The sequence below is a fragment of the Melozone crissalis genome, unplaced genomic scaffold (genome assembly GCF_028551555.1).
Source record: "Melozone crissalis strain CALT ecotype California unplaced genomic scaffold, PUWL_Pcris_2 ptg000129l_1, whole genome shotgun sequence".
Classification (NCBI taxonomy): Eukaryota; Metazoa; Chordata; class Aves; order Passeriformes; family Passerellidae; genus Melozone; species Melozone crissalis.
In genome coordinates, this window is record NW_026535903.1 from 392,730 (window position 1) to 410,000 (window position 17,271).

At 68.3% G+C, this 17,271-nt stretch overlaps 4 protein-coding genes across 6 annotated transcripts in view; 3 read left to right on the forward strand and 1 right to left on the reverse strand.

Annotated features, from left to right (window-relative positions):
- The first annotated feature begins 480 nt into the window (after positions 1-480).
- On the forward strand, positions 481-1,701 carry LOC128948450 (uncharacterized). 2 transcript variants are annotated; one of them, XM_054293170.1, is made up of 3 exons: positions 481-1,123; positions 1,253-1,382; positions 1,489-1,701. In XM_054293170.1, exons 1-3 carry the CDS (start codon positions 511-513, stop codon positions 1,688-1,690), a joined length of 945 nt encoding a protein of 314 aa, XP_054149145.1. In that variant the 5' UTR covers positions 481-510; the 3' UTR covers positions 1,691-1,701. The 2 variants fall into 2 exon arrangements, with proteins under 2 accessions (XP_054149145.1, XP_054149144.1); XM_054293169.1 differs by having other exon boundaries at positions 481-1,382.
- A 541-nt stretch (positions 1,702-2,242) lies between these two features.
- On the forward strand, positions 2,243-9,736 carry FAAP100 (FA core complex associated protein 100). 2 transcript variants are annotated; one of them, XM_054293132.1, is made up of 10 exons: positions 2,243-2,293; positions 3,049-3,222; positions 3,816-3,934; positions 4,115-5,088; positions 5,618-5,768; positions 6,682-7,436; positions 7,694-7,827; positions 8,432-8,548; positions 8,873-8,959; positions 9,044-9,736. In XM_054293132.1, the coding sequence occupies exons 2-10, from the start codon at positions 3,058-3,060 to the stop codon at positions 9,179-9,181; spliced, it is 2,640 nt and encodes an 879-aa protein (XP_054149107.1). In that variant the 5' UTR covers positions 2,243-2,293; positions 3,049-3,057; the 3' UTR covers positions 9,182-9,736. The 2 variants fall into 2 exon arrangements, with proteins under 2 accessions (XP_054149107.1, XP_054149106.1); XM_054293131.1 differs by lacking the exon at positions 2,243-2,293 and having other exon boundaries at positions 2,946-3,222.
- Positions 9,737-10,155: 419 nt separating this feature from the next.
- Positions 10,156-13,092, reverse strand: FSCN2 (fascin actin-bundling protein 2, retinal). The gene is made up of 5 exons (XM_054293171.1): positions 12,270-13,092; positions 10,889-11,045; positions 10,684-10,805; positions 10,449-10,616; positions 10,156-10,361 (listed from the first exon to the last, which is right to left on the reverse strand). Exons 1-5 carry the CDS (start codon positions 13,090-13,092, stop codon positions 10,156-10,158), a joined length of 1,476 nt encoding a protein of 491 aa, XP_054149146.1.
- Positions 13,093-16,971: 3,879 nt separating this feature from the next.
- ACTG1 (actin gamma 1) overlaps positions 16,972-17,271 on the forward strand; it is a 2,974-nt gene continuing 2,674 nt past the window's right edge. Inside the window, exon 1 of the mRNA XM_054293081.1 lies at positions 16,972-17,050. The gene's annotated coding sequence lies outside the window, so the exon portion shown is untranslated. The remainder of the gene's footprint in view (positions 17,051-17,271) is intronic.

Below are 17,271 nucleotides of genomic sequence, written 5' to 3' on the forward strand. Positions count from 1 at the left end.
CATCCTGGAGCTCCCCAGCCCTGGCTCTGGTTCAATCCCGGGGGCAGCGGTTCCAGCACTGCCCCATGTCCCCTCATGGGAGGGCTCCAGAGGGCCTGTCCTGCTCCAGGACAGCACTGCCCACACCCCAGTGGGGCAGGGACCCCCTGCCCCTCGCTGGGGCTTTCCAAAGGCTTCATCCCAAGGCCCGGCTCCGGGCTGCGGTTGCTTTTCCCCTGGGTGTGCTGGGGTTTGGGGGTGCAGCTCTGGGAGCGCCCGGGCCGGGCTGGGCTGACCCAGGCACGGGGGCTGCAAGTAACGTGAAATAAAAGCACCTCAAACCAGAGCCTCCTGCACTCTGTCACCTGTCCCGGGGTGCTCCACACTCCCAACGGGAATGGGGGAATGCTGGGTGAGGATGGGGCTGGGATACTCTGTCCTCAGGAATTTGGGGGACCCTGTGTCCCACCTCTGTCTCCTGCACTCTGTAACCTCGGGTGGGGCTGGGATGTTCTGTGTCCCCAGTGGAATATGGGGAACATTGTGCCCCACCACTGTCTCCTGCACTCTGTCACCTCGGGTGGGGCTGGCTCTGTTCCCGATGGGAATGTGGGGACACTGTGCCCCAGCACGGTGCCATCTCTGCTGTGCCATCTGTGCCAGGATGGGACCAGGATGCTCCGTGTTCCCAGCTGGAACAGGGGGACACAGCCTCCCGTGCTTTGTCACCTGCCGGGACGCTCCTCATTCCCCGCGGGAACCGGGGCACCCTGCTCCCCGTGGCCGTGCCACCTGCACTCCATCACGGCCGGGCTGGGCCGCTCCGCATTCCGCCGGGGCTGTGTGTCCGGGCTGTGTCCGCGGTCTGTTTGCAATCAGCCCCGGAGCCGCGTGCGGCCGGGCCCGGTGCCAGCCCCAGGCTGGAGCAGGGGGAGCGGGAGCGGCGGGAGCCAGAGCGGAGAGCGCAGCCCGGCGAGCGGCCGCGGCAGCGGGGCCGGGGAGGTGGCACCTGCCCTGGGGAGGGACAGCAGCCCCGGGGGACACGGGGACATGGCCCGGCTACTGCTCCTGCTGCTGCTCGCCGCTCTGGGCTGCGCGGCCAGGCCGGGCCGGCGGCCGGCGCCGTGGGACGATGGAGCTGACGGTAATTCCCTTCCCACCCTCGGACCCCTTCCCACCGGGGCTGGGCACGGGGAACGGCCCGGCTGTGGGGCCGGGCTCCGGGGCTGGGTGCTCCTGGGGGCTGCTCGTGGTGCCAGCCCGGCCCTTCCAGCCCAGAGACCCCCGGCGAGGGGCTGCGCCAACCTGACGCTGGTGCTGGACAACTGGAAATTCGCCATCACCTCCCAGCTGAGGAACCTGCTGCTGTCCGACCACCAGACCGTGCTGCCCGACTACGGCCGGTGAGGGGCCGGGGTCCCTGGGGGGATATTTGGGGTCCCTCGTGGATTTCTGGGGGTCCTTGAGGGATTTCTGGGGGTCCCTGCCCTCACGGCGCCGCTCCCGCAGGATCCCGGCCCTCTCGGGGGCCCTGGATGAGCTGTACCGGGATTTCCGCGGCCTGAAGGAGCAGCTGGGCCGGCTCTCGGATCGCTTCGCCCACCTCGAAGCCTCCGTGGAGCAGCTGAGCCGGGCCCGGGGCGCTGCAGGGCCCCCGCGCCGGGGAGGGGTCCCCCAAAACCCCCGGAGGGCCCCCGGGACCCCACCGTGAGAGACCCCCGCCCGGGCCCGGGGCTCGGCCAGGCTGGGGGGCTCAGACCAGCCAGGCTGGGGGGACGGGGGCAGGGCTGGGGGCGCTCAGACGGGGGGCATCACTTTGGGAGGGTCTCAGTAAAACGGAGGTCAGAGACATCACTTGGGGAGGCTCAGGCTGGGGGGCTCAGGGTCATCGCTTGGGGGTCTGAAGCCGGGGGGCTCAGGGTTATCACTTGGGGGCTCAGCCAGACTTTTGCGGGTCCATCCCCGTGGGTCAGGGTCAGCTCGGGGGGTCTCTGCCCCCCTCGGGGGTCGCACCCGGCCCTTCTCTCTCTGTCTCTCAATAAAGCCACTGTCGCCAGCACCGCCTCTCTGTTTTCTCCCACCGTGTCGGGATGGGGGGGTCACTCACGGGGCGGGAGTTCCTCCCCTCCCGGTACCGACCCCGGTTGCAGGATGGGAGGGGCACATGGCGGGGGGGGTTCCTCCCCTCCCGGTACCGACCCCCGGTACCGCCCCCCCTCCCCGCGCCGCTTTACGGCCTGTCGTAAACTCCCCCCCGCCCATTGCGGCGGCCGCCGCGCAGCCGTAAAGCGGAGCCGCCCGCGCCCCCCGCCCGGTACCCGCGGCCCCTCCGGGAGGGATTGGGGGGGCGGGATGGGGGGAGAGGGGCCGGGGTTTGGGTGGGGGGCTGTGGGCTGGGCGGGGATGGGTCCGGGGTGGGGGGCTGCCGGTGGAGCTGGGCTTGGGGAGGGGCTGGGGGGGGGGTCTCAGTATGGGGGGGGGCTGTGGGACAGGGTCTGGGGTACAAGGTATGTGATGGGGGGGTGTCGGGGGGCGTCTGAGGTACAAGGACTGTGATCTTGGGGGGTCTGGGGGCTCTGAGGTACAAGGACTGTGATGTGGGGGGGTCGGGGGTGGTCTGGGGTATAAGGACTGTGATGTGGAGGGTCTGGGGTAGGTCTGGAGGGTCTGGGGTACAAGGACTGTGATGTGGGGGGGGTCTAGGGGGTCTGGGGTACAAGGACCGTGATGTGGGGGGGTCTAGGGGGTCTGGGGTACAAGGACCGTGATGTGGGGTAGTCGGGGGTGGGTGTGGGATACAAGGACTGTGATGTGGGGTAGTCGGGGATGGGTCTGAGGTACAAGGAGTGTGATCTGGGTGGGTCTGGGGGCCGTGGAGGTGGGACTGGGGGGCTGAGGTTGATGTTTGGGAGGGGGCTGCTTGTGGGGCTGGGCCTGAGGGTCTCATTGGGGGGAGAAGAGGCTGTGGGGGACAGGGGTCTGCAGGGCTGTGTCAGCACACACTGCCCACCGCTCGGGGGTCCCGGCTCAGCCCCTCACAGCCTCGGTGCCCCCTCCCCACGCCCCCAGGCCGGCACCATGGCGCAGGTGGGGCACAGGGTGGATTACCTGGCCGGATTCTGCTGCCCGGTGGGGGGGCTGGTGGCGGGCAAGCCACGGGTGCTGTGCCACGAGAACGAGATCTACCTCTCCAACGGCACCGAGTTCGTCTACGTGTACGACCAGGAGGGCAAAGTGCTCAAGGTGAGGGGCTTGGTGGGGTGGGGGTTCACTGTGCCCCCCATCCCGTGGGGACACCCCTTTCCCTATCCCTGGATTCCCTCTGTCAGCATCCAACAAACAAACCCTACAAGCAGCACTCTTTTCTTTGGGGCTTGTTGGGGTTTGGGGGTGCTGCCAGCTGGCCCCTCTCCCAGTCCTGTGGGACACACAGACTGCACAGGGGCTTCTCTCCCCTATCCCCCAGGCCTGGCTGCCGTCCCCGCTGTCACTGCGCCCTGACTGACACGCTGCTGCCTTTGTTAATTTGTTCTGATTACCATTTCTAAGAAATCCACCGCTGTACGAGCGGGATCTGCCTCCCACACTGCGCTCCCGCTCGGCAAAGTAGAGCACGTACCCTGCTCCCTGTTTTCCTTCCCCCCAGGGAGCGGGAATGACAGGCTGCCTCAGCCCCTCTGCCACCCCGCAGCCCGGGAACACCCAGCTGGGTGCTGCCCAGGGATCCCTTCGTCCCTGGAAACCGCTTTGGATCCCCCTCTGCAGGGAGCCGCCTTGTCCCTGCCGCCCCCGCGGGTGCCGTGGGAGGTGACATTTGGTTGTGTCCCCCCTGCCAGGCTGTGTTCCGCTGCCCCGACCAGGTGTGGCACGTGGAGCTGCTGCCCCAGCCCCGGCAGCTCTATATCCTGTGTGCCCACAGCGGGATTTACTGCGTGTCCCTGGAGCAGCAGAGCAGGTGAGCGGTGGTGACCCCATCCCAGGGCTGCCCTGCCTGTCAGGCTCTGGATCCGTCTCTGCCGGTGCTAACAGCTCTCCTGCAGGAGCTCACTTCCCAGGGCCGGGCAAAGAGGCGGCCAAGGCACACGCTGGCTTCTCCCCTCGCCTTGGCTCTGAGCTCTTCCCTGTTTTCCCAAAGGTTAATGGAGCAGACGGACGGCGACGGCCAAGAAAGCAACGGCCCCTCCGGCGTCTTCCCGGTGGAAGCGGACGCCTGCATCTTCCCCGACGCCAGCCTGAGCATGTTCACCCTGCTCAGCACCTTCGTCATCACGCTGGCCCAGGACGAGGGCAAGTGGTGGATGCGGCTGCACGAGCTGCCGCGCCCGGAGCAGGACGGGCCCCCGTACCGGCAGGTCAGCCAGGTGGAGTTCTGCCCCGGGAGCCCTCCCGGGGACGGCGCGGGGGACGCGCCGCCCTCCTGCTTCCTGCCCGTGCTGTGCTGCGCGGCCGCGCCCGGCACCCAGGGGCTCTGGTGCTCGGGGGGCTTCGTGCTGGAGGAGCCCCTCTTCAGCCTCCTCTTCGGCATCGACGTGGCCATGCTGGAGTCGCCCATGATCCTGTGCGGCTTCCCCGACGGGCAGCTCTGCTCCGTGCCCCTCAAAGCCCTCAGCTCCTCGCCCGCTGCCGACGGCTGCCGCGACGTGTCCACGCCGGCGCCGCCCGTGAAGATCCTGCACCACCTGGAGGAGCCCATCGTGTTCATCGGGGCGCTGCGCACCGAGCGACGTGGACACGATGATGACGACGACAACGACGACACCGACACCGAGGCGCCCGCGGGCGAGCCCGGCTGTGACTGCGTGGTGGCCGTGGGCCACTACGGGAAGATGGTGGCGGTGAAGGCGGATCAGCGGGAGGAGGCCACGGTGCCCGAGCTCAGGGAGTATTACCTGCGGGGCCCCATCCTGTGCGCGGCCTGCGGCAGCGGCTCCCGCATGTACTACAGCACCCACTCCGACATCTCCGCCGTGGACCTGGACTGGGCGGGCGACTCCTCGGACCCCGAGGACACGGAGAGCGGCGCCGGCGTGCTGCCCCCCGTGCTGTCCCCGGCCAGCCTGAGTATCTGTAGCGTGGTGGCGCTTTCCTTGTCCTCCCGGGCCTCGGAAGGTACTGCGGGCAGCGGGGTGGGATCTCAGCTCTCCTCTATCCAGCTCTATGTTGGGTGGGTGGGGCTCCATCTTTCATCCTTGTTGGCTCCCCTTGGTTTTGTAAGTTGTGATCTTCATTGTGATTCCTGCTCGTCCCTGCTCATTCCCAGTGCCTCAGCTTGGCATTGCAGGAGGTGGCCAGCCCGGGCAGCTGTGGGACAGCCCCAAGCTCGGATCAGGCTCCCTCCAAAATGAGGTGTTCAGTGTGCCTCTGGACTGGCTGCCCACAGAGCCTGTGCCACCAGCAGAGCCCGTGTGTGACAGCTGGGTGCTGCTGGCCTTGGCTGGGCAGTGGCAGGCACAGAGTGGTGTTCCCTCTCAGGGCTCTGTGTGTGAGCAGGTTGTGCTGTGGTGATCCATGTCTGTCTCCATCACATCCCGCTGCCTTGGGGAGGCAGTGCCATGCTGCTCCCTGTGCCCCCCACCTCAGCCATCCAGGAGGGCCCTGCTCCCTTCCTGGCCCCTGACCCCCCTGTCTGTGCCTGCAGGGGAGTCAGAGCTGTTGGCCCTGTCGGCCAAGGGCCGCCTGGTGTCCTGTGGGCTGTGCAGCCCCGAGGAGCCGGACGTGGAGCTGACCCCAGCTGAGATCGGCCGGAGGATCAAGGAGCTGCTGTCGGGGATTGGGGACACCTCAGAGAGGTAAAGGTGGCACGAAAGCTGGGGGTTGTGCAGGTCGTTGCCAGTAATTATGGTTTGGGTAAGAGAGACCTTAAAGCTCATCCCATTCCACCCTCATGGGCAGGGACACCTTCTGCTATCCCAGGGTGCTCCAAGTCCTGCCCAACCTGGCCTAGAACACTTCCAGGGATCCAGGGGCAGCCATAGTTTCTCTGGGCATCCTGTGCCAGGGCTTCACCACCCTCAGAGAGAACAATTCCTTCCCAATATCCCATCTAACCCTGTCCTCTGGCAGTGGGAAGCCATTCCTATTATCCCTCACTCCAGGCCCTTGTCCAAAGTACCTCTCCAGCTCCCTTGGAGCCCCTTTAGGCACTGCGAGGGGCCCTAATGTCTCTCTGAAGCCTTTTTTTCTCCAGGCTGAACACCCCCATCTCTCCTCAAGCTTTTCTCTTGGAAAACCACTCCAGCATTTACCTTTCCTGGCTGGGAAGCCCCCCCAGGCTCGATAATATAAAACCAGTGTTTGAGGGCAGCCCCCTCCCATGGCACAGCCACCCCCAGCACCGTGGGCGGGCTGGCAGCGGCAGCCATGGCAGCAGAAGGTGGCACAGGCAGGGTGCCAGGCGCCTGCCACGCGTGCCAAGGCGGCAGTGACAGGCAGGGCAGGCACATGCCTCCATCCTCCGTGGCTGGCTGTGTGGGGAGGGGCTGTGGGTGAGCCCCCCTCCATCCACAGGGGGGATTCCTGAGGTCTGGCTGTCCTGAGCCACTCCACAGGCTCAGCTCTGATGGAACACGGATCTGTGCTGCCATGGCAGAGAAGCTACGGGTTTCCTGTGGCGGGATCACGCCAGGAGCAGCTCAGCTTGGCAGCACAGCGCCATCCCGGTGTCCCTCCCGTTGTTCCATCCCTGTCACGTTGTCCTTGCAGAGTGTCCTTCCTGAAGAAGGCCGTGGACCAGAGGAACCGAGCCCTGGCCAGCCTGAACCAGGTGATGAACGTGAGCGCGGCGCTGCTCTCCAGCCAGGAGGGCCACAAGCCCATCGCCTGCACCGTCACTGCCAACTGGAGCTGCCTCCTGCTCCAGGACACCGTCACCATCTCCTGCTTGCTGGAGAACTGCAGCGAGTACAGCCTGGAGGAGGGCTGGACCCTCTGTGTCCAGCTCCTGGCCAGCCCCTGTGCCTTAGAGGAGGAATCCGTGGATTCGGCCACCACCTTCACCTTCCCCATTGACCAGCTGCTCCCTGGCAGCAAGCGGGAGCTGACGCTGCCCCTCGGCCCCGCTGCCGACACCAAGCTGGACCTGCCTCTGACCATCTCCTGTGCCCTCTACTACAGTTTGAGGGATATTTTGGGCAGCGGCTCCGACTCCTCCGAGGACCTGGATGACTTCCTGCCCGACGACTCGCCCCTGCTGTCCCCGGACAGGGAGGGCATCTGCCTGCCCCTCAGCCAATGCACCATTGACATGCTCCAGTGCCTGCGTTTCGGGAGCAGCCCCCCCGGGCCCAGCGCCCCCCCTGCCCCCTCAGACCCTGTGGAGACCTTCCTCAAAGTGTCCCGGGAACAGACTGAGCCCGAGGAGGGGCAAACCCCGGCAGAGGAGAGCCTGCCCCCCTCGGCAGCGTCCATCCGGGTGTCCTCGGAGCTGCTGAAAAGTGCTCTCAAAACCTCGGAAACAGGTGGGTCCCTGGAGAGGAGCATCCCAGCAGTGACAGAGGGGCTCCTGGGGCAGGGTGGCACTGTCACAGCCCCTCCCTTGGGCACAGAGGGCTGTGTGACCCCACTGCCCCCAGCACAGCCTTGGCACACGTGGCAGTGACACAACTCTGCGTGTCCCAATGTGGGGGGGTCCTGTCTTACCCCTGCCCCCTCAGGTGCTGTCTCAGGCACACGCTGTCAGCAGTGTCACATCTCTGCTCTGTGCTTTGGTCCCCAGATGTCCCACTTTGCTGTGCCACCCTGCGCTGGCTGCTGGCTGAGAACCCCGGGGCCGAGGCGCTGGGCACGGAGGTGGCATCGGTGTGTGGCACAGCACCCGACGGTGCCCACGTCCAGCTGCTCGTCAGAGAGGCAAGGAATGGGTCAGCCCTGAGCCAAGGAATGGGTCAGCCCTGAGCCAAGGAATGGGTCAGCCTGCAGGGAAGCTCCGTCCCACAAAGGCAGCTCCTTCCAGGGGTCAGGGAGATGAGTGGGTGCATGGCCATGCCATTCTGTCCCCTCCTCTGGGCTGGACAGGCAGCATTCCCACTCCATTCTCCCAACCCTGGGCTTCCCAAAGGCTGTGGTCATTTCCCTCCCTCTCCACATGTTCCTATTTCTTTGGTTCTAGAAAATGCACTGGGATTTGGGTTTGGGTTGTAAATCCACCCCATGCAGAATTCCCCTCTAAAGGCACAGGGAAAGTGGGGATTTCTGCCCAGCTCTCCTGCCTGACCCCACCTGAGGGGCCCCCAGGTACCTGGCACAGGTGGATTTGCACCTGAGAGCTCAGATGTCCCCAGGGTGATGAGTGACAGTGTTCATTCTGCCAGGGCTCACCTGGTGGCACCGGGCTGGGGACAACTGCTCCTGAGAGGGTGGGATGGTTTGGGGGTGTCTGGAACCTTCTGGGGAGCCTGGTGCCTGTGGGGAGGGGCTCTGGCCCCCTGGCAGTGACACTGCTCTCGCTGTCCAGGTGGCCATGAATGACCTGAGCCCTGCAGGTCCCATCCAGGCTGTGGAGATCCTGATGGAGAGCCCATCCCTGGCCCACATGTGCAGGACACACCACGCCGTCATCCGGCGCATACAGGTACCCCCCTGAGCCAGGGGCACCCCAAGTGACCCCAAACCCCCTGGGATGGAGCCTGGGCTGCAGTGGGGGTGTTTCTATGGTGCCATGGTGTGACAGACCAGCACCAGCATCTGGGGGTGCCAGATGTGGGGTTTGGGCTGCCCTGAGATTGGGAATTCCCAAGGATGGGGCTCCCAGGATCTGGGGGCTGCTGGAGCTGTGGCTCCCGAGGCTGGAGGTCCCTGGGGCTGGGACTCCTGGGATTGGGGTCCCTGGGTTTGGGGGTCCCTGGGGCTGGGTGCTGCCAGCTGCCCCAGCCCCCTCCCTCCCTGCCTGGCACAGGCGCTGGTGCTGGAGCAGGCGGCGCAGGGCTCGGGCCCCCCCGACCTCCGCATGCAGTACCTGCGTCAGATCCAGGCCAACCACGAGGTGAGCCCCCCGATCCGCTCCCTCCGTCCCTCCCCGTGAGGACCCCGCCCCCAGCCCGTCCCTCACCCGGCCCCGCTCCCGCAGATGCTGCTGAAGGAGGCGCAGACGCTCCGGGACCAGCCCAGCCTGGGCGGGGACGGGGCTGAGGGCTCTGCCACGGCCACCGAGAAGCTCCTGAACATCTACCGGCAGCTGCGGAACCCCAGCCTGGTCCTGCTGTGAGCGGGGGGCGGCCAGCCCGCCCCAAACCCCGCCGCCCGGGGTGGGGGCCCGCGGGAGAGCCCCCCATCCCACCAGCCCGCCAGAGCAGGAGCGGGGCCGGTGGCCGGTCCGGGCGGGGGGTGTGTCTGTGCGTGTTTCGTGGTCGTGTTGTCGGCAGCACCGGGGGCGTCTCGGGGCTCCGGTGGCGGAGCGGGGGCTCCTGGGCTGGCCCAGCCCTGCCCCGCCGCCCCCCAGCCCGGCCAGGCCGGGGCAGCCCCCCGGGGCCGCGCTGTCTTGTGGATCCGTGGTAGTGTAGTGGCCGTGCCGAGCCGAGCCGAGCCGGGCCGGCCGCGGGCTGAGCCCCCCGAGCCGCCTTCAGGATCAGGACAAACAGGGTGCTGTGCCCGGGGGAGCCCCGTTTTCTGCTGGGCAGGGGAGGGGGTCTCCGCTCCCCCGTTGTTTCTATAAATGATCTCGTATCTCCATGCTGGTGCGGCGTGGTCCGGCCGCGGCCCCTCCCGCACCTCTCCACTGTCTGTAACTCTGTCGTCTGCCATGAAAACGATCCTGTTGCTCCCCCCGCGCCTGGCTCTGTTCCTTTCCGTCCTCCCGAGGGTCCTGGCAGCTCTCGGGGTGGGGGTCTGCCACTGCCACCCCCTGTTCCCCCAGCCTGGCAGAGGAGCAGCCCCCTCGGGCTCCTGCCTGCTGTGGCTCTGCTTTGCTGACCCCCCCATCCCGTGTGGCACCCCGGGGGTCCCTGCATCCCCCTGCCCCCCGGATCAGCCCCTTCCACGGGGTCTGCGCGCTCCTGGGAGGGAAGCAGGGCTGGATCTCCATGGGAAGGAGGACGCGCCGGTGCCTCGGTGTGATGATCCAGGTGACTTTAATGCCGTGAATCGCGGGGGCGGGGACACAGCTGCCACCACCCCGCATTGCCAGGGACAGGGACAGGGACAGGGACAGGGGGGTGGCCGCGGGGGGGCTCCGGGGGCGGCTCAGTACTCCCAGAGCGTGGCCCGCAGCACGGACTCGCTGTCGGCGCGCAGGGTCCCCGCGGGGTCCCCGCGCAGGTACCGCCCGTTCTTCCCTTTGATGGCCACGCGGCCCCGCTCCCGGAACTCGAAGAAGAAATCCTCGGACAGGTCCCCGTCGCTGCACACCGAGCCGCTGCTCGCCACGTACCAGTACTTGCCCCCCTGTCCTGCGGGGAGCCCCGGGGGCGTCAGTGCGGGCCGGACGGACCCCCAGGGCCACCCACCCACCCCACAGCCCCCCCTAGCCCACCCACCTTGGATCTGGTAGGCGCCGTCGCTGAAGGTGATGTGGAAGACGTCGTAGACGGAGCGGTTGGAGTCGAGCAGGTTGGAGCCCCGGTGGTAGCAGACGAAGCCGTGCTCGCCCCGCAGCACCAGCATGGGCCGGTTGATCAGCTTCAGAGTGAACTCCTCGTCCTCCCCTGCGCAGCACGCAGCCCTCAGCATCCCGGGGCAGCCCCGGTCCCCCCCGTGCCCCCCAGCACTCACCCACGGTGTCGCTGACGGCCGCCAGCTGCCCGTTCCTCTTGGTGCACACGTAGCGGCCGTTGCTGGCGCGCAGGGCCACGCGCCGCCCGCGCCACTCGATGTCAAACATGGTGTTGGCAGCGCTGGTGGCAGAGGGACGGCGTGAATTAGGGGTGCCTGTGTCCCCCCAAACCATCTCCGAACCCCGCACTGCAGCCTCACTCACATTTCAGTGGCCACGGCCTGGATGCCCCCGTGGGCCACCAGGGTCCAGTAGCTGCCGGTGTTGGTGTGGAGGCTGCACTTGTTGGTGTCGCGGTCGATCTGCAGCTGGAAGGTCTCGTGGTTCAGCTCCTCGTCCTGGTTTGCTGACACATTCACACCTGGGGGAGAGTGGAGGTTGGTGCTGGTCCTGCTCTGGGTGTGGGCACTGGTCACGCTCCAGCCATCAGAGCAATTCATGGTCCAGCAACTGGCACTGGTCCTGTCCCGGCCCTGGGCAGCAGCCTCAGTCTGGCCATGGTCGCCGATCCCACTTTGGCACTAGTTGGCACCGGTCCTACTCCAGTCATCATCAGTGACCCCACTGCGACCACTGTCACCAATCCCAGCCCAGCCACAGGCACTGATCCCACTGAGCCATTGTCACCAGTCCCACTCAGGCCATCAGGACCAGTTCCAGCCCATTGTCACTGTCCCATTCCAGCCATTGGCACCCATCCTGTTCCAGCCTTGGGTATCGGTTCCACTCTGTTGGCTCCTGTCACCAAAGCCACTCTGTCCACGGTCACTGATCCCGCTGTGGCCATTGGCAGCGATCCTGCTCTGGCCAGCAGGACCAATCCCATTGCAGCCATTGTCCCACCCCACCCATCACCACCACGGGCACCCTCCCCTGCCCCCAAATCCTCCTGCGAACAATTGTGCTAATTGGGCTGGTTAATCAGCTTGTCACCGCCGTGTCCATCTGGTCACAAACCCCTATTTATAGCTGGTCCCCCTCGTCACCCGGCACTAAGCTGCTTGGCACAGGGGTGGCACCGTCCCTGGGGGGCACCTGGGGTCCCTTGGGTCTCCAGCAAGGGGTTCTGCTCACCTGTGGTCACATCTGCTGGCTCTACACACGTGTGTGCACACAGGGCATCGCGTGTGGCCTGCACAGGCACACGTGTGACCCTGTGGATGCTGCACGGAGTGTGACACACCTGTGTGTGTGTGTGTGTGTGTGTGTGTGTGCACGTACACACCTGTGCACACCTACACCCCTGCACGTGTTCACACACACACACAGAGCCCTGTGCACGCCCACAGAGTCCTGCACATGCACACACGTGTGTACACACACACCCACGCCTTCCCCCCAGCTGCTCCCACTCCATCCTCACTGACCTCAGCCCCCCCAGGCACACAGGACCCCCCATGTCCCTCTCCAGCAGCCAGGCTGGGGTTCCCCATATCCCAAGATGTGGCTGTAGGATCCCCCCAAGTAAGCACAGCCCTATGGGGTTGCTGCTGTGGGGTCTGCCCCAGGGTGGGGGTCCCAGGGGTGCTCCCACGGAGCTGTGGGGTCCCTGGGTGGGCAGGGGGCGGGTGTGGGGAGCTCTTACCCTGCCGGATGGAGACATATCTGCCATTGGCCGCCGTGAACACCACCTGGGGGTGACTCTCCTCCAGGTCAAAGAGTTCATCTTTGCCCGGCTTGGAGCTGCGGCCGGATTTGAGGGTGCCGGTGGGTCCGGTGGGCGCCAGGTACTTCCCGTCGCAGTCCTTGAACGCCAGCTTGCCCGCCTTGAACTCGAGGGTGTAGCCGGTGCCGGCGCCGGGCTCGGGCACCAGGGTGCCATCGCAGCGCAGGTAGCGCTCGTCGGCCGTGCGCAGGCTGTACTTCTTGTCCTGGAAGCAGAGCGTGATGAGCGCGTCCACGCCCCACGGCAGGTTGCTGTCGGTGGCGATCTCGTCCTCGTGGGCGCTCAGGTGCGCGTAGCGGCGGCGGCTGACGCTCAGCAGGTTGGCCTGGGGGTGCATGGCCAGGTGCACGGTCCAGAGCTCGCCCTCGGTCACGCTGGGCGCGAAGCAGGACAGACGGTCCTCGCGGCCGCCGAAGAAGCGCCGGTGCGGGGCCGACTGCAGCGCCCAGCGCCCGTCCGACTGCGTGATGATGCTGAAGCCTTCGTCCCGGCCCGGCTGCTCCGCCTCGCAGCGCACCTTGCCGTCCTTGTCGGCGCCCAGGTAGCGGCCCAGGTGGCTCTTGAGGAAGACGATGGAGCTGTCGGCTTCATCCTGCTCCAGCGTCCAGATCTGCTTGCGCTTGAGGCTGAGCGCCGAGGCGTTCACCTTGTAGCCGAAGCTCTCCGCCGTCAGGTAGCGGCTCTCGCAGTTGATCAACCCGAACTGGATCTTCAGCACCTGGTGGATCCCATTCGTTGGCATCTTCCGCCGAGGCGGGGCGGCCCCCGGGGGCCGGCGGGGGCTCCCCGGCGCTGCCGAGCCCGGGCGTCGCGGCGGGGCCGGACGGAGCGCCCGCGGCAGGGGCGGCCGCGCTGCCCGGGACCCACGGAGCGGGACGGGGCCCCGGGGCGGCTGAGACCCGTTCGGTCACCCGCGGGTGGGATTAGAGAGCGGCCGGCTTGCGATGGGCACCGGGGGCGCCCGGGCGAGGGGGCACCGCGGCAGCCCCCGGCCACGCCACCGTCCCTCGCCGCGGCCCCGTCCTGCTGTGGCGGAGCCGCGGGTGGAAAACTTGGGTGGGAACCCGATCCGGGCCGGCGTATCCGTTCCGATGCCGGCGGGTTAAGGTTACCGGCCCCTCTGATTCAGCAGCGGGTCACCTCCAGCCGCGCCGCCTCCCGGCCAGCCCCTAAGCGCCTTTTCCAATTAGCCAGGCATTTTGATTAGTGTAAACCTTTTATCCTGCTTTGGGGCCCTTGGCCTCCATCTGTCCTGTGGCCCCAAATCCCTCCTGCAGCTGGGGATCGGGGTCACGGACGCCCCCGAGGGGCGTGGGCTCCTTCGGGGCTGAGCCCGCCCGGAGCTCATGGCAGAGATGAGGGTCCGAAGAGGGTCCGGCCCTTCGGGGGGACAGGAGGGGACAGCGGGGGAAGGGACAGTAGGGGACAGTCCCCACTCCAACCCCAGCCCTGCTGGGACCCCCGGCCTCGCCCACGCTCTACTGGGGGACAGATGGGGACGGGTCTGTCACCAGCCGGGCCCCCCGAAATGCCGCGACCCCCGTGCCGGGGTCCGGCCGTGCCGTGGCGGTGCCGCTCCGGCTCCCGCCGCCGTCCCGCGGGCCCTGCGGCTCCGGTGTCAGCCCGGTGCCCGGTTATTGTTCCCGCACGCAGCCCCAGCTTTGGTTGCTCATGACTTTTTCATGCCGGGCTGGCGCTGCCCGCGCCGGGGGGTGCCGAGGCCCCCCGAGCCGCGACACTCGAGCCGCGCCCGCCCGCCCGCTGTAACTGACCCCCGAAACGGAGCCGGCTCGGCTTTCGGGGCCCGCCGAGGGGGGAATAAATGGGTCAGGGTCCCGGGGGGCCCGGGGGGGCCGCGGGGCTCTCGGTGGGTGCCCGCCGGCACCTGCCCGGCAGCGCGGCCGGGAGCGGCATTTATACACGCCGGCCCCCCCGCCACCCCCGGCGGGGTCAGGTTCCCCTCGGGGGGGCCCTGGGCGCTGTCCCACAGGCACAGCGTGGCCCTGTGTCCCCCCGGCCTGGGGACAGCCGGACCCCTCCCCACTGAGGGCTGCTGGGACCGGACGTGCTTGTGACAACCCCGCAGGGGGCTGGGGTGGGTGTCTCCTCAGGGTGGGCGACCCCTCGGGGTGGGTGTCTCCCCTGGGTGTCCCGTCCGGATGAGTGTCCTCCCGATTTCCGTCCAACACCAGGATGGAAAATGGGGGCGCTGGGCTGCCAGAGGGGGTCCCCAGCCCACAGCACGGGTGGGGGGCTGGCAGAGGGGAAGGGGGGAGGGGGGTTCAGCCGTGCCCCACACCCCCGGGGGGGTCAGGCAGGGTCTTGGGGTGGGGGTCAGAGGGTGTCGGGGCTCTGAGGGGGGAGCCCCTCCTGGTGTCCATCCAGGGAGGGGTACGGGGGGGCTGTGGCGGTACCTGGGGGGCTGTGGCGGTACCCGGGGGTCCCAGTCCCCGGCAGGGAGCTGCAGAGGGATGGGGAGGCTCAACCCTGCCCCAGCGGCCCGGGGGTGTCAGGGCAGGGGCTCGGGGGATCCGGTGGGGGATCAGGAGGGGAATCGGGGACCTGTGAGGTGGGACCCGCCCACCACCATCCCACCGCCATCCCACCGCCATCCCACCGCCATCCCACCGCCATCCCACCACCATCCCTTCACTCCGCCCCTGCGCACGGGCAGCGGGGACGGACGGACGGACGGAGGGACGGACAGACAGACGGACACCAGGCGGCGGGGCGTGCCGGGGGTGGTGCCTTCCTCCTCCTCTTCCTCCTCCTTTTCCTCCTGGTCCTCCCGCCCCCGCCCCTCCCTGGCCGGCCCTGCCCTCCCTGAGTCACGGCTGGGGGCGGCCCCGGGGCCGTGGCCGGGCGGGGGGCGCGGCCGGGATGTCCCCGGGGACCCGCGGGGTGCGGGGGTCACCTGCACGGCCCCCCCGAGCCACACCCCCCCCAGGCCCTCCGTGTCCCACCACGGCCCCGCTCGGGGACACGGGACCCTCCAGGACCCCCGGCACCCCCCGAGGCCATCCCGGTCGCTGTCGCCTCTGCACCCCGACAGTGCCCGTGTCACCCGGCCCGGTGGCACCGGGAGCTGCTGGGGAGGGCTGGGCAGGGGTGGGGATCCCGTGGGACGTGGGGACAGCGGTGGCCACCAGTGCCACGGGCCTGAGTGGCACCAGGAGCTGGAGTGGGTGGCCTGTGGAACGGCGTATGGGTACCTGGCACGGCACCTGGCACCATAGGTGCTGCTCGGGATGGCCCATGGCTAATGTGACATGGGACATTGGCTACCTGACGCGACATGGCTGCTTGACACGGGGTGTGGCTGCCTGGCACGGGGTGGGGCTGCTTGAATGGGACATGGTGCGTGGCTGCCTGGTGGCACACGGGCACCTGGGGTGGCACTGGGCCCCTGGCACAGCTGTGGCTACCTGGCACAGGGTGTGCCCACCTGAGATGGCACCTGGCTGCCTGACAGAGTGTGTGCCCACCTGAGATAGTACCTGGCACATTGTGTGCCCACCTGTGATGGCACCAGGCTACCTGACACAGGGTGTGCCCCCCTTCGATGGTACATGGCTACCTGACAGAGTGTGTGCCCATCTGAGATGGTACCTGGCACAGTGTGTGCCCATCTGAGATGGCACCTGGCTGCCTGCTGTGCTTTGTGGCACCTGACACAGGGCATGGCTACCTGGCATGGGGCGTGGCTGCCTGCTCCTGGCATGCCCACCCAGGACCCCGGGCACTCACCTGGCTGGCACCGCACAGGTGCAGCCATGGCAGGGGGGGCACAGGGCCCCAGGGGAAGGGGCCCTGGCACGGGGAGCCCCCCGGCTGGCTGGGGTGCGCTGGGGCTGGGGTGGCTGCACTGGGGTGTCCCTGGGGGCACCGGGATGTCACCCCAGGTGTGCGGGGGGCGCGGGGCAGCACAGCCGGGGCTGGGGGTGCCGTGCCCGGGCAGAGCTGTCACCTCTGGGACCCGCAGTGTCACCTGGGGGTGCAGGGCTGCACCGGGGGTCCCCAGCCCGGTGCTGTGTGTGGGGGCCATGGCTGGGGGCTCCCGGTGGGTGTCACGGGTGGGGTGTGCAGGACCCCCGGCTGGGGGGGTGCAGGTGGGTAACGGGGGGTGCCAGGGCCAGGTGGGGGTGCAGGTGCCATGAGAGGGGGGTCCCGGTGCCCGTGGGGGGTGCAGGTGCCGCGGGTGGGGGGGTCCCGGTGCCCCGGGGGGGGTGCACGTGCTGCCCTGTGCTGCCCAGGGTGGGGGGCGCGGTCCCAAGTTCGGGGTGCGGGGCCAGGCCCGGGCAGGCCCGCGGGGGCCCGGCACTCCCGGAGGCGCTGCCGGGAGGGTTCCGGAGCTGCCCGGGGAGGGGCCCGGCCCGGGGGTCCCGCCGGGATCGGGGGGTCCCGCTGGAACCGGGGGTCGCCCCCCCCGCACCCCCCCGCCCCACGCAGGTTCCGGGGTGCTGAGGGGCGGGGCCAGCCCGGCAGCCGCCCCACGTGGCCTGGGCAGCGCCAGCCAATGAGAGCGCCTGTTTCTGAAAGATCTCCATATATGGCGATGTTCTCGGCCGAGGAGGCGGGGCTCTTGGCCCCCGGCTATAAAAGCGCGGGGCTGGCAGCCGTACGGTCTCACTCAGCCGGCGGCAGCTGACCAGGCGGCACCGTCACCGCAGCGCCCACAGAAGCGACCCCCCGCGCAGCAGGTACAGCACGGCCCCGCACCGCGCCCCCGCCGCCCCTTTCCCCGCATTCCCCGGGGGGCGGGGTGGGCAGTTTTTACCACGATCGGTTCCGCTCGGCCCCGCCGCGGGCTGCGGCCGAGCAGCGCGTGTCCTCCCCCCTTGCCCCCCCCCGCAACCCCCCCCCCCCCGCTGCGCGTTTGGATGGTGTCGGCCCTGGGACCAGGCCGGTTGGGGGTATGAGG

Coding starts and splice junctions, on each gene's coding strand:
- LOC128948450 (XM_054293169.1), top strand. CDS start 511: ATGGGGAACATTGTGCCCCACCACTGTCTCCTGCACTCTGTCACCTCG. Junction 1,383..1,488: donor GTGCTGCCCGACTACGGCCG/GTGAGGGGCCGG, acceptor CCGCTCCCGCAG/GATCCCGGCCCTCTCGGGGG.
- FSCN2 (XM_054293171.1), bottom strand. CDS start 13,092: ATGCCAACGAATGGGATCCACCAGGTGCTGAAGATCCAGTTCGGGTTG. Junction 10,806..10,888: donor CAGGCCGTGGCCACTGAAAT/GTGAGTGAGGCT, acceptor CTCTGCCACCAG/CGCTGCCAACACCATGTTTG. Junction 10,617..10,683: donor GGCCGTCAGCGACACCGTGG/GTGAGTGCTGGG, acceptor CGTGCTGCGCAG/GGGAGGACGAGGAGTTCACT.
- FAAP100 (XM_054293132.1), top strand. CDS start 3,058: ATGGCGCAGGTGGGGCACAGGGTGGATTACCTGGCCGGATTCTGCTGC. Junction 3,223..3,815: donor AGGAGGGCAAAGTGCTCAAG/GTGAGGGGCTTG, acceptor CCCCCCTGCCAG/GCTGTGTTCCGCTGCCCCGA. Junction 5,769..6,681: donor ATTGGGGACACCTCAGAGAG/GTAAAGGTGGCA, acceptor TTGTCCTTGCAG/AGTGTCCTTCCTGAAGAAGG.